Here is a 15020-nt window from a genome sequence, read left to right as displayed (position 1 = left end):
CCGCCACATATTGACGCTCGTTGCCTCCTAACATTCGCTGTTGCAAAATCGAAAGCCTCCTTGACAAGAGTCCCCGAGTCAACAATTGCCCGACCGCGCAACTACGTTCGATGAATTGAAGAGCTGGGTTATTGGGACGGCGTGTGAGCCGACTCGTGGCTCGTCTTTCAGACATATTTTGACACGTCCAATACATCTCAATCAGAATGGCCGCTCGTGGCAATGTTCCGGCTCATCTGCAAGCTTCATTGCCTGCACTTCCTCCTCATTTACAATCAGACACCCATTTGACGGCCCACCTGGCAAGCCGATTCCATGTCTCTCTCCCGACCGCGAAGTTATCCTCTCAGGCTTTGATATGCCTCAATACGTATACCTCGTCAAGCAGGGGACCAAATGGTGAAAAGGAGGGGAGTGCCATGGGCGAGGCTGAGGATCTCGCCCGTAGGGCATGGGCAAGACTGGGAAGTAGAGCAGAAGATCAGGCTATTGTCTTCTTGTATGTTTGCTGAATGCCAATATGGTATTGATATCCTGCTAATCGTGCGACAGTGGAGAGTCCGGTGCGGGCAAAACGACAGTCAGGTCACACCTACTTTCCTCCTTCCTTTCGTTCTCCTCCACACCACTATCATCCAAACTGTCGCTTGCTGCCTTTGTCTTCGATACTTTGACCACGACCAAGACTACAACGACTCAAACAGCATCAAAAGCTGGGCTGTATTACGAACTACAATATGACGCTTCATCGTCGATTCCCACCCTCATTGGAGGCAAACTGTTAGACCACCGCTTGGAAAGGAGTCGAATTTCACATGTACCGACCGGTGAAAGGAGCTTTCATGTGCTGTACTATCTTCTGGCCGGAACAAGTGCGGCAGAAAAGTCTCATCTTGGCCTCAACGGACAAACAAACATCACCACGGCAGGCACTGGCTTGACAAGGTCTGCCTCCGTGGCACAGAAGCGATGGAGATATCTTGGTCACCCAACGCAAATGAAGGTGGGCATCAATGACGCGGAGGGCTTCCAACACTTTAAGACGGCTTTGCGAAAGCTGGAGTTCCCTAGAGCCGAAATCGCGGAAATATGTCAAGTTCTTGCTGCTATTCTGCATATCGGCCAGCTCGAATTTGGCACAGGTCAGGCGACATTAACTGCGGCTGAAGAAAGCGGCGGTTATTCTCACGAAGGTGGCGAGACAGTCACGGTCGTCAAGAACACTGACACCTTGGCTCTGGTCGCGGCTTTTCTCGGACTGAGCGTTCAGGACCTGGAAGAAAGCATGAGGCACAAGACAAAGACACTCCACCGAGAGCGCGTCACTGTCATGCTGGATCCAAAGGGTGCTCGAGAAAATGCCGATGAACTTGCAACGACGCTCTACTCCCTCCTGGTTGCATACATCATGGAGAGCATCAACCAAAGGATTTGTGCTGCAGAGGATGCCGTTGCCAACACCGTCTCCATTGTCGACTTTCCAGGTTTTGCGGACCATACTTCCACCGGATCTGTGCTGGATCAGCTGTTGAACAATGCTGCGAATGAGTCGCTTTACAATACCTGCCTCCACGGCTTCTTCGAAAAGACGGCCGAAATGCTGGAAAGCGAAGAAGTCAGTGTGCCTGCGACCAGTTATTTCGATAATACGGATGCTGTCCGTGGTCTTCTCAAGCATGGCAACGGACTGCTTGCCATTCTGGATGATCAAACACGTCGTGGTCGGACGGATACCCAATTTTTAGACAGTATTCGAAAGCGATTCGAGAACAAGAATAAGGCGATTACGGTGAGCAGCGCCACCACCACCTTACCCGGAAGCAATTTTGCTACGACGAATCTTGCGGCATCGTTCACTGTCCGCCATTATGCCGGCGAGGTGGATTATCCAGTCCATCGCCTGGTTGAAGAAAACGGCGATGTGGTCTCCGGGGACTTGATGAACATGGTCAGAGCTACCAAAAGTGATTTTGTGGCCAGCTTGTTCGGCCAAGAAGCCTTAAACACCATCAGCCATCCCTCAGAGAAGACAGCCATTGTGCAGGCCCAGGTCAGCTCAAAGCCGTTGCGCATGCCCAGCCTTTCCCGGAAGAAGCATGACCAACTGCGCCGGATGGGCAGTCGAAGAGCAGATCGCTCGCCGGCTTTCCAGGAAGATGCAGAATCGACACATACTCAAGAGGAGGGGAGAACCAGAAAAACAAAGGCTTCTGCGACAGGTCTGAATCAAGGTGCAGCAGCGCAGTTCCTGTCGTCTTTGGACAACATCACCAAATCGCTGACCGCACCAAATGTCAACAACTACTTCGTATTTTGCTTGAAGCCGAATGATAGGCGAATTGCCAATCAATTCGACAGCAAGTGTGTCCGCCAACAGGTCCAGATGTTTGGAATACCCGAGATCAGTCAACGACTTCGGACCGCTGATTTCAGTGTGTTCCTCCCGTTCGGTGAATTTCTGGGGCTGACCGACGCTGACCCTGGCGTGGTCGGAAGCGATCGCGAGAAGGCACAGCTTGTCCTGGATAGCAAACAGTGGCCCGGGAACGAAGCAAGAATTGGTAATACTGGTGTTTTCCTCAGCGAACGCTGTTGGGCGAGTGTCGCCCTCACGGGATCTCAGAGCACCGCCTACTTTGGCGGCGAAGTTCCCGCACTTTCCAGACCCGATACGCCGAGTCTCAACCCCTTCAATGATTCCAAAGCTCGATTAGTTGCCTCTCACGAGGGAACGCCTGGTTCTTTCTATGGCGACGAAACAAAAGGAGGTGGCTACTTTGGCAGCCGAGAGCTTGACGCCAAATCTGACGCCGGGGCCTCAGCCTTCAACTCCGGGGATATGTTCCGCAACCTCGAGACCAAGGAAGAACTGGCTGAGAAGGGTAACAGAAAGAAGATGGAAGAAGTCGATGTTGTACCCGTTTCGTCGTCACGTAAAAGGTGGCTGGCGATTGTGTACTTTCTGACTTGGTACCTCCCAGACTTTGCTATCAAATGGTTTGGCGGCATGAAACGGAAGGATGTGAGAATTGCCTGGAGGGAGAAGTTCGCGATCAACATCATCATCTGGACCAGCTGCCTTTTCGTGGCTTTCTTCATCGTCGTCTTCCCCCAGCTCATCTGTCCGAAGCAAAACGTGTTCTCTGCGGCGGAACTGTCATCGCATGACGGCAAGAACGGTCACAGCGCATATACGGCTATACGAGGCGTGGTACTCGATCTAGGTGCTTTCGCACCCGCCCACTATCCCAGTATCATCCCGCAAACGTCACTCGAAAAGTATGCTGGTCTCGACTCAACTGGACTGTTCCCTGTCCAGGTTTCGGCCCTTTGTCAAGGGAAAGACGGCCGAGTGGATCCTACAGTTCAGTTGGATTTTACGACAACGAACATCACAGGCTCTGCTACAGTCATCAGTAGCACTGACCCGAATCGCCGATATCACGACTTCCGCTACTTCACCAATGACTCGCGCCCGGATTGGTTTTTTGAGCAAATGATCATGTTGAAATCCAACTACAAGAAAGGAAGCATCGGATATACTCCACAATATTTGCACACTCTTGCCAAGAAATCACATTCTATCGCCATATTGAATGGTAGAGTGTACGACTTCACCACCTACAACGAAGGTGGACGCAGCACCAGAGCTCCTCCTGGTCAAACAGTTCCATCCGGCGTTGACACCAACTTCATGGATGACCTTGTGGTTGATCTGTTCACGCAACGGGCCGGACAAGACGTTACCAAATACTGGAACGCTCTTCCTCTGGACTCTGGGATGAGGAGTCGAATGCAGCTCTGCCTTGACAATTTGTTCTTCGTTGGAGTCACGGATACCAGAAATTCGGCACAATGTCTCTTCGCTCGGTATATCCTCCTGGCCATCTCCATTCTGCTTTGTACCGTGATTGGCTTCAAGTTTTTGGCTGCGCTCCAGTTTGGAGGCAAGAATGCACCCGAAAACCTCGACAAGTTCGTCATCTGCCAGGTTCCCGCCTATACGGAAGACGAAGAATCTCTTCGGCGAGCTATCGATTCGGCAGCGAGGATGCGATATGACGACAAACGCAAATTGCTGATCGTGGTCTGCGATGGTATGATTATTGGTCAAGGAAATGATCGACCGACACCTCGTATTGTCCTCGATATTTTGGGAGTGTCGGAGACAGTCGATCCGGAACCACTGAGCTTCGAATCTCTGGGTGAAGGTATGAAGCAACACAACATGGGCAAGGTATACTCGGGTCTGTACGAAGTTCAAGGGCACATCGTTCCCTTCTTAGTGGTGGTCAAAATCGGGAAACCCTCCGAAGTCTCGAAACCTGGAAACAGAGGCAAGCGTGACTCCCAGATGGTCATCATGCGCTTCTTGAATCGAGTTCATTACAACATGCCCATGAGCCCACTGGAACTGGAGATGCATCACCAGATCAGAAACATCATTGGGGTCAATCCAACGTTTTACGAATTTATGCTCCAGATCGATGCTGATACAGTTGTGGCTCCCGACTCGGCTACTCGCATGGTTTCGGCATTCCTACGCGACACAAGACTGATCGCTGTTTGCGGAGAGACTTCGTTGTCCAACGCGAAGGCATCTTTCATCACGATGATGCAGGTTTACGAGTACTACATTTCGCACAATCTCACCAAGGCATTCGAATCATTGTTTGGTTCCGTCACATGTCTACCAGGTTGTTTCACCATGTATCGAATCCGGGCCGCGGAAACGGGAAAGCCACTTTTTGTGAGCAAGGAAATCATCCAGGACTATTCTGAGATCCGAGTCGACACGTTACACATGAAGAACTTGTTGCATCTGGGCGAAGATCGATACCTGACCACGCTGCTCTTGAAACATCACTCCAAGTATAAGACGAAATACATCTTCCACGCCCACGCCTGGACTATTGCACCCGACAGTTGGAAAGTCTTCATGTCTCAGCGACGTCGGTGGATCAACAGTACTGTTCACAACCTAGTTGAACTGCTGCCGTTACAGCAGTTGTGCGGTTTCTGCTGTTTCAGTATGCGTTTTGTCGTCTTCCTGGATCTGTTATCGACTGTGATTGCGCCCGTCACGGTGGCTTACATTGTCTACCTGATTGTGCTTCTCTCCACGTCGTCCGACGTGATACCACTGACTGCATTCATTCTATTGGGAGCAATATATGGTTTGCAAGCCATCATCTTCATCCTCCGCCGCAAATGGGAAATGATTGGTTGGATGATCGTCTACATTCTGGCCATGCCCGTCTTCTCTCTGGGGCTGCCACTGTATGCATTCTGGCACATGGATGATTTCAGCTGGGGTAATACGCGTCTGGTGACTGGTGAAAAGGGTAAACAGATTTTAATCTCGGACGAGGGCAAATTCGACCCCGACTCGATTCCAAAGAAGAAGTGGGAAGAGTATCAGGCAGAACTATGGGATGCTCAGACCCAACGAGACGACGAAAGATCCGAGATCTCAGGCTACAGCTACGGTACCAAGTCGTACCACCCTGCCGCGTCCGTCTATGGCGGTGGCCCTGCCGTCTATGAAAGCACGGCACATCTCATGGGACCTTCCAGATCTGTTTCACAGCTCGACATGCATCCTCCTATGTATGAGAGGGGCTACAGCCATTCCAGGTTGTCTCTCGCGCCTTCGGACATGCTGGGTGGGGGGATGATGGCAGGAGGTCAATCGGTCGCCGACATGGACATGGCCGATCTGACTGGATTGCCTACTGATGATATGATCCTGAACGAAATCCGTGACATACTGAAGACGGCGGACCTTATGACCGTGACGAAGAAAGGCATCAAGCAGGAATTGGAGCGGAGATTCAATGTGAATTTGGACGCGAAGCGAGCCTATATTGGAAGTGGTAAGTTGTGCCCATGACTCCAACCTTGGAAGAGAAACTAACTTCTGGCGCAGCAACGGAAGCCATTCTCTCGGGTCAGCTGTGATTTGTCCGCTTAGTCTAGCGTCTGTCCTGCTCTAGCGACATGTTTTACTGGCAGATTGCTGGAGTGCAAGATGACCAAACAAAATGGGCGGCGTTGGGATGCATTGGTTACACAAGAAGGGACTCCATCCATGGCTAGCTATAATCACTTGGAGGGGGATGTATTGCATTTGTAATTGACAGGGAGAAGGACATCAAAATAGCATAGATGTAGCAGGACCCGGAGGAATCTGGCATGTATACCAAGTATTGTGCCTTTTGGAGGTTAATACGAGAGCTGCTGAGGAAGCCTACAACCTTGAATACATACGACTCTTCTGCCAACTTCTGTCCTTGGATGAGGTATGTAGTCATGCTCGTAGCAGTGCGGAAGTACAATCCTGCAAATCAGTCGACGAAGGTAATCAACAAGCTGAGGGCAAAGAACCGGGTCGATACCAGGCGGGCAACTTGGCACTTGGCCAGCTGCCAGTGAACAGGGAACGCGGACAAGCTCGCCAAGCTTTGAGTCCAAGCTTTAACAGGAGGGGCGCAAAAGCTTCGCTTCAGGCGTGCCCAGCTGGTGTGACTAGGCCTAGCGCCCCTAGAATCCCCGCTTTTGCAGGATGCCGTCATCATCAAACCGCCCGCAATGGTGCCTATGACGCCCAATCGACGCCTAGACCAACTAGACTGCTGTGCATTCCTCACGCGATAAAGGATCAGCTTCACCTTCCCAGGCCAATGATCGGCGGTCCCTTGGGCGCACCTTTCAACTTTCAGGTTTGGCTTGCGTGGCTCTCACGTTCCTGGCCCCGATCCTTCTTTGGCTTTGTGAAACCTCTAACAGCGCTTTCGTGAGCTACCTCGAACAAGAAATCCTTCATTGCCCAAATAGCGACTCTGCCCAGAGTCTGCCAGAACTGAAAAGCTGTCCCAACGCCATCAGCCCGTGACTGCGTTCTCCCTCAGTGTGATGCTCCAATAGAGACTCGCGTGATCACCACCACAACGTGCTGCCGCCATGATTCCCAAAAACATCTATGAGCTCTGCCAGAATGGCCAGTCGATTACTTCCGAGCTGGCCAAAGATCCTTCCTTGTCTCCTCACGCGGCGGCCAAGAAACTCTTTGGCGTCAACATCGACGATGAGGTCGTCACCAAGAAACTGGACCTGGGCAAGGAAGAACCGAGTGATCTGGAAGAGGCTCGAAAGTGTGGAAAATGGGGCAACTCTAATCCCAGCGATCTGTTTCTGAGGGTAAGAAACTCCGTTGACTGTAACAATGTCAAGAACCGATTTTGACCAGGTCGCTAGATCTATCATGATGTCCTGTGCACGCTGGAAAAGAACCCTTTGGTGGGCTTGTGTGCTCCATCGCTCCTCGGCAGCAACGGAGTCTGTCCGCTCACAATCATGGCGACTATCCCTGACATCTGCCGGCACATGTCTAACATGATAGCGAGGGCTGAACAAGAGGTCTACCTAGCGACCAACTTCTGGATGTATTCAGAACCCACCAGGTTGATTACGAATGCACTGAGAGAGCTTTCAAAAAAGGCTGTCCAAACCAACCGCCGGGTCGTCGTCAAGATTATCTATGACAGAGGAAGTGCCAAACAGGTGAGCTGCGAGTCCTGTCCACCTCGCAAGTCAGTCGATATTGACAGTACGAGTTTGTGAAAAACCACCTCATAGTGCCACCGAAAGAATTTGCAGACCCCGAAGGTAAAGTTCGAATCCCTCATCCTGACGAGCTGCCAAACATGGACATCGAAGTCATGAATTTCCACCGACCAATGTTCGGGACATTCCATGCCAAATACATGATCGTGGATCGCCGCATTGCCATTGTACAAAGCAATAACATCCAAGACAACGACAACATGGAGATGATGACGCAATTGGAAGGACCAATTGTGGACTCATTCTATGACCTTGCGCACATTTCATGGCACAATGCGCTTCAACCACCCCTGCCGTTGCTGAGCCGACCTGCTGCGGATTTACCGGTTCCCACATTCTCGAGCGACATCCATGCGACCCTGTTTGACGAGAACGGAAAGTTGGTCCCCGTGTATCAAGCGTACGTTGGCTGCTCTGAGATATATGCTTCCGTTTCACTAACCCTACTGAAGGCCCACGCCGGTCCCGGACGGGCACGAGAGCCTGAGGGAAATTGCCGAGCATGGATCGCAGATGGACTTGCCTCAGCACACATCAGAAGACCCCCATTACGACCCTGACATCAAGTCGGAGGTGCTGCGCGCCGTGGCCTTCTTGAAACCACGCGAAGGAGAGACAAGGATCAATGCAATCACCCGCCTCCTCAACACGACAATCCAGCCTGATACGAAAGGGAGCGCACCGGATATTGGACCAGCCGACGCAATGACCCCTCTCATCCCGATACCACGACATGACCCTTTCCCGATTGCCATGGTATGCCGCCCGCCATGGGGAGCGCCCAACAAGCACTCTTTGCACACCCCGCAAAATGAGGCCTTCACGTCTGCCCTTCGTCATGCGACCAAGTCGGTTTTCATTCAGACACCCGACTTGAACGCCGAAGCCCTTTTGCCCGAAATTGTAGCGGCTTGCCGACGAGGGGTCAAGGTCAGTTACTATTACTGTCTCGGATACAACGATGCGGGAGAGCTGCTGCCCGCGCAGGGCGGACATAACGAAATGATAGCACACGGACTGTACCGCGACGTGGGACCGGAATATCGCGACAACCTTGACATCTATGCCTACGTAGCCAAAGATCAAATCCATCCCATCCACAACAAATTCAAGCAGCGGTCATGTCACATCAAGCTGATGGTCGTGGACGACCACATTGGCATTCAAGGCAACGGTAACCAAGACACGCAGAGCTGGTATCACAGCCAAGAAGTGAACGTCATGATTGATAGTCCATTGGTGGTGGGTAAGTGGATGGAAGGAATCAGACAGAATCAAAACACGCACATCTATGGGAAAACGGAGAATCAAGGACCTGATGCTGGATGTTGGAAGGATCCGAAGACTGGCCAGCAGGCCGAGGGGGCGATTGGTGTCGACGCAGGCAAGTTTTCATGGGCCACAGGTGTTATCGGTGCAGTGCAACGGGTAAGGGGGGTGGGTGGATTTTGAGCCCGTAGGGGCCAGATGGCCGGCATGTGGTGCTGGATCGGATATGCGAGGGTAGCGTCGGAAACACAGCGATGGTATTGGCGTTTGAGATTGTACGGGCAGTGATATTCGAGCACAGGTATCTATCCATCTATCTCAACCATGGGAATACGATATTGAGCCTCGAGGTTGCCGGAGAAATGATTCTCCGTGAGCCACTGCGCCTTGGGTCTGTCACCTCGACACCCAAACACCCGTCTATCACTTGCTCCAAGTTCAGCTCTACTCGAGATCCGACAAGAAGTCCACTTTGCGCAATGCAGAAGAGCACATGTGCTTCAGCTCCCCAGAGTTATGTCCCGCAGGAAAGCTCACCATGCAGCCTCAGTGATGGTTTCTCACGAGCTCAGGCGAGTCCCGCCTCCTCATGCCTCGCTAGGCCATCGGCTTCCCAAGGACGGAGCCCATATCAAACAATGGCTTGCCACAAAGCTGGACCAGCTTGAGAAGATGCAACAGCTTCACACAAAAGGCCTCTGTGACGCGGACACAGCATCGTCGTCCTCCAAGGACTCGTGGTGGCCGGTCCCAATCTCACGAAACTCTCCCTCCAGTTCGCTACCAGTGTCAAGCTTCACGATACCTGCCTCAAGGGCCAACCTTTCTCTTTGGCTGACATGTTGGACGACCATCCCAAGACCGAGCAATTTGTTGATGATTCGGTGTTCAGGCATTTCCGGGCGTCACGTCATACCACTGTTGGCACGCGCCTGAGTCTAGGAAAGTGGTGGACATTCGTCATGTGGCAGGGTCGTATACTCTGAGAACCTCTCCCAAGGCTTCGAAGTCCCCGGCGCACCCGACGCCGCCCTCCCCTTTCCACCCTCCTCCGAACAACTCGCAACCGTATACCTCAGCCGTGGCAGCACGTGGAATTATTTTCATCCCAGCCGACAACCCTCTCATCGGTTTGATGGTAATAGTATGCCTCGGAATGGCGGAGGTGTGTTCATGCCAGTTCACCGTCCAGGTTGGAGAGCTAATCGACAAGGGCCAGTCGATCGGAATGTTCCATTTCGGCGGCTCGACAGATTGCTTGGTATTCAGGCCGGACACCAAGTTGTCTGGCAACAACCCTGTCCATCCGCCTCCATGGGACCCGGATGCCACGATCAACCTTGCGGTCTGTGATGGCCTGGCGGTGACCGGGTCGTTCCTGGTAGGAGTTGGGGCGCCAGCGGGCAATGTGGACGGAGGATGGAATCAATATTCACAAGATTATGAGCGCAAAGACGTAAAGGAGAAGAAAGACTCATTCTGAATAAAGAGATGCGGAGTATTGCGGTGTCAATTCCGCGTTGCATGAACATTACCCCGAACTTTGCATACCTAGGTACCTCGTATTTGTTCCACATTCTTTGACAGCACGGCAGATGTCATCGGCTACGCTGAAGTCAGTCAGTACCTGAGGTTGTTTCCGATGGGAGTTCCAAGAGGACTGCGAGACATACGAGGTACACGCACACAGATACACCCACGCGAGTGAACAATATCTGCCTGGGTACTGGAGGACAGGGTCAAATAACGGGACCCCCATCGTCCAGGCGGCCCCCTCGCTCTGCATCTAGCCGACACCGACATCGGCAAATAATAGAGGAAAACATCCCCACAAAGTCAGAGAAAACAAAGCAATCAACCCCGCGCCATTTGGTACTTTTCTCATATGGTTATTCGTTCGAGCCTCGATGACTGGCCATGATGATAGCAACAAGACCCTGCAGGGACTGAGGACAATATCCCTCGGTGCCCACGCATAGTGTCATGCCCGGCCACCACCGGGATACTGTCCATTTCTCACGGTCACGCTTCCCCACACACACACACTCACCCGCTCGCTCGCTCTCGGATCATTTCGTCCCCCATTGAGCATCTTGAAGGGTCAAGGGAGTATTTAAAATAATATCTGACCTTGAGGAACCTTCTTGTCTGGTATTTCCCTCCGAGTAAGCTCTGCTACTTCTTACCCATTGAGCACCGCTCGCACATCTAGAGCTTCTATACTCTCTTCCTCGAAACGGACAACCCTGGTTCGCCTGTAGAGCAGACCGCAGACACTCTGTAAACCTCAATTGAGCAAGAGGGCAACTCAAAGCGGTCGGCAGACCCAGCTATCACCATGGGCTCCGTCGCGAAATCGTACGTCTTTGTCTTTGTCTATATCCTTCCCTGCTCCGTGGTCTGATCAAGGGAGTGGGGTTGTTAAAAACACATGACTGACATGCACTGTTTCTCAACGACACAATAGCCATAGCGACTACACCACGTCGTACGCCTTCTTCGAAGCCATCTGGGAGGCTGGCATCACCCATGTCTTTGTTAACCTGGGCTCGGACCATCCGTCCATCATCGAGGCCATCACCAAAGGCCAGAAGGAGAAGAAGGCAGACTTTCCGCGGATCATCACCTGTCCTAACGAGGTACGTCAAAGAGAGAGAGAAAAAGAGAAAAGAAGAAGGAAAAAGACACAAAGCAAAAGCAAAAGCAAACTGAATGCTTGTTGCAATACCCCCCATCCCAACCCCCGGAGGAACTAGAGGCTTCAATGCTGAGGACCGACTATTTCACATGCAGATGGTCGCGCTATCCATGGCCGACGGCATGGCGAGGTTGACCAACAAGCCGCAATGCGTTATTGTGCATGTCGACGTGGGCACCCAAGGGCTAGCGGCGGCCGTGCACAACGCCTCGTGCGGTCGCGCGCCCGTGCTCATCTTCGCGGGTCTGTCCCCCTACACGATCGAAGGCGAGTACCGCGGATCGCGGACCGAGTACATCCACTGGATCCAGGACGTTCCCGACCAGAAACAGATCGTGGCGCAGTACTGTCGGTACACGGCCGAGATCAAGGGCGGCAGGAACGTGAAACAGATGGTCAATCGGGCCTTGCAGTTCGCGACGAGCGACCCCAAAGGCCCCGTCTATCTCTGCGGCGCCCGCGAGCCCATGGAGGAGGATATTGAACCGTACCATCTGGACCAGCAGGTCTGGCACCCCGTGGGTCCCGCGGCCCTGCCTCAGGACGCCGTGGCCCTCATCGCCGAGGAGCTGGTCAAGGCTTCGGAGCCCCTGCTCGTCGTGGGCTACACGGGTCGCAACCCTGCCTCAGTCACCGCCGCCGTGGCCCTGGCGGACCGAATTCCGGGACTTCGCGTCCTCGACACGGGAGGTTCCGACATGTCTTTCCCAACGAACCACCCGGCGGCATTGGGGTTGCGATACGGCGCCGACCCGGCCATAACGACTGCGGATTTTATCCTAGTGGTGGACTGCGATGTGCCCTGGATCCCGACGCAGTGCAAACCAAAAGCGGACGCCCGGATCATCCACATCGACGTCGACGTGCTGAAGCGGCAGATGCCAGTCTTCTACATACCCGCCCACGCTCGATTCAGCGCCGATTCCGCCACCTCGTTCGCCCAAATCACCGAGTATCTCGCCTCGCACTCGACGCTTTCCGCAACCTTGTCCGACGACGCCCACACCGCCGCGGCCAAGAGGAGACAAGAATCCCACGCCGCGCGCTGGAACCAGGCCAAGGAGCTGGCGAAAATCCCCTCTGACCCGTCGACCGCGTCGATCACGCCGCACGTTCTGGGCGGACAGATCCGCTCCGCCGTGCCGGAAGACACCATCTTCGCCGTCGAGGCCGTCACGCTGAGCATCTCCATCGCCGACCAGATCGCGCCCGTGCATCCAAAGACGTGGATCAACTGCGGCGGCGGCGGACTGGGGTGGTCCGGCGGCGGGGCGTTGGGTGTCAAACTGGCGTCCGATTTCCAGCATCGCGATCTCGCGAGCGGTGACCGGTTCGGGGCCAACAAGGGGAAATTCGTATGCCAGATCGTCGGCGACGGGACATTCCTCTTCTCCGTTCCGGGCTCCGTCTACTGGATCGCGCAACGGTACAGCATTCCCATCTTAACCATCGTCCTTAACAATAAAGGCTGGAACGCGCCCCGCCGGTCCATGCTCCTGGTCCACCCGCACGGCGAAGGCAGCAAAGTAGACAACAAGGCCCTGAACATCAGCTTCGAACCCACCCCGGACTACGCGGGCATCGCAAAGGCCGCTACGGGAGGCCACGCCTGGGCAGGGACCGTGAGCACTGTGGCCGAGCTGCTTGACGCGCTGCCCCAGGCTGTCGAGGCCGTCAAGAACGGCAGGTGTGCGATCCTCGAGGTCAAGCTTGGGGCAGACTTGCCCTCGGCGGAGCAGAACAATGGGGATGTGAAGATGGAGGAGGTTGCAGCGAGTAGTGGCTAGTGTCCTACTCTGTAGAGGTGGTGGACGGAGTGAAAGCGGAATCAGCTACTACTTGTGCAGTGCGGTTTTGAGGCGGTGTTTTTAAGAAATTCCAGTAAAGTAGTATGGGGTGACAAAAACCAGGTGCTTCGTATAAAGATGTCTGCTTGAACCAGAATTGAGTGATATGCTTTCCCCCCTCCTCCCCTTTCTTCTGTCTTTTTTTCCCCCAGTATGTACAAAAGAGACGGACGGGCATTGAGCGGTCTCGTAGAATTGCATTGCCCCCGTGGGAGAAAACCAATGACCGTACCGACCTCGAGTAGTATGCTGTGTGCCATTACTTACTACCTACCTACCTACCTACCTACCTCCCTACCTCCCTACCTACCTAGATAATATTTATTTCCTCCCCCCCCCCCCCCCCTTTCTTTTCTGTGGTAGCAGAATTTCCACACCCCGAGCTCAGAAGAAAGTCGAGTGCGGTTTTCCCCCCCCCCTTTGTCCATTCCCATGGACAGGATTGCATTCTTGACAAGAGCAGATATGTGCACACAGCAATCTCCGGTGCTGGATCTCGTTAGAGAAGGGACGAAATCGGTAATGTACGTACGTCGTATATCCCAGCCCCGGCCATCGGATGGTTCCGAGTGAGTGAGACGCCCTCTGATCAGCGAGCGAGCCTTAGCCTTTCTCAAAGGGGGTGGGAATGGGACTTGATTCAGTAGCTAGACAGCCATGACAGTCTACCTTTCGGAAAGCGTGGGAAAAGGGGCTTCGTTCAGTAGGATAATGCTGATGCTCCAGTTGTCGTTTTGCATGTAATTCCTTGCCACGCACATACACATGACACGACTGCGGACGAGTCAAGCAGCGTGGTGTGGATGCCGGGAGAACCTCTCATACTGCGGTTGCGAGTACACAGAGAGAGGGGGAGGTGAGCAAATCGGGGTCATGTTATACTCACCAGTATTGAACCAGAGCCCCTAGGCACTATCGAGCTGGGCACTCGCATCACACGGGAGAATGAATTGCACATGCTGCTGGACAAGGACACCAAGCGCTTTAATTACTTGTCCGTGGGTTATGCTTCTTTCCGGCGCACAGAGACAAGCGTAGCAGTTCGGGTTGGGAACCAAGAATATCTCTTCTTCTGGCACAAGTTTTGCGGAAATGATGCTCCATTAATTCGTCGATTAATCAAGCATAATGGTTACCCGTTCGAATAGGAACAGACCTAGAGACCACCTGCATGGCGTGATTCAATACCACTCAGGTCGAGGTGTGTGGTCGAGTCAACACTAGTAGATATTTCGCGCTGCTGTGGGTGGTCAGGAAGGAGGCCCATTCACCTGAACGAGGATTACAGGATTCCATTGAACACATACATGTTCCGGATGGGTATGATGCGTGTGATGCGTAAGCAAGCTCCAAGGTCAAGGTCAAGCTCCTTCTCGCATGGCGGGGGTGGCGTTCTAGAAGCATGGAAGAGGGCAAAAGGTGGGTGGGTGGGTTGGACGGCCGGACGGGGGGCTGGAAGTCTTCATGCCAGGACCATGGAGCCGGGGGGTCGTTGTCGTCGTTGAAGAGTCTGGAGAAGCTGTGTGTTGGAAGGTATGAACACACTGACTCAGTCAATGAGTCGCTGGCTGGCTGCATGA

The 15020-nt window shown here is 53.3% G+C and overlaps 3 protein-coding genes across 3 annotated transcripts; all 3 read left to right on the top strand.

Moving 5' to 3' along the window:
- Positions 1-206: 206 nt before the first annotated feature.
- On the top strand, positions 207-5893 carry Z520_06806 (uncharacterized protein; the record flags this gene model as incomplete). The annotated part of the gene is made up of 2 exons (XM_016777306.1): positions 207-499; positions 553-5893. The coding sequence occupies 2 exons, from the start codon at positions 207-209 to the stop codon at positions 5891-5893; spliced, it is 5634 nt and encodes a 1877-aa protein (XP_016631477.1).
- Positions 5894-6963: 1070 nt separating this feature from the next.
- On the top strand, positions 6964-10378 carry Z520_06805 (uncharacterized protein; the record flags this gene model as incomplete). Its single annotated transcript, XM_016777305.1, has 5 exons — positions 6964-7200; positions 7258-7563; positions 7617-8026; positions 8079-9054; positions 9788-10378. The coding sequence occupies 5 exons, from the start codon at positions 6964-6966 to the stop codon at positions 10376-10378; spliced, it is 2520 nt and encodes an 839-aa protein (XP_016631476.1).
- Positions 10379-11233: 855 nt separating this feature from the next.
- Positions 11234-13380, top strand: Z520_06804 (uncharacterized protein; the record flags this gene model as incomplete). The annotated part of the gene is made up of 3 exons (XM_016777304.1): positions 11234-11253; positions 11363-11534; positions 11689-13380. 3 exons carry the CDS (start codon positions 11234-11236, stop codon positions 13378-13380), a joined length of 1884 nt encoding a protein of 627 aa, XP_016631475.1.
- Between the last annotated feature and the right edge of the window lie 1640 nt (positions 13381-15020).

Source organism: Fonsecaea multimorphosa (genome assembly GCF_000836435.1).
Source record: "Fonsecaea multimorphosa CBS 102226 unplaced genomic scaffold supercont1.13, whole genome shotgun sequence".
NCBI classification, from domain to species: Eukaryota; Fungi; Ascomycota; class Eurotiomycetes; order Chaetothyriales; family Herpotrichiellaceae; genus Fonsecaea; species Fonsecaea multimorphosa.
The sequence above is the reverse complement of the archived record's forward strand: the minus strand, read 5'-3'. Positions and strand labels throughout refer to the sequence as shown.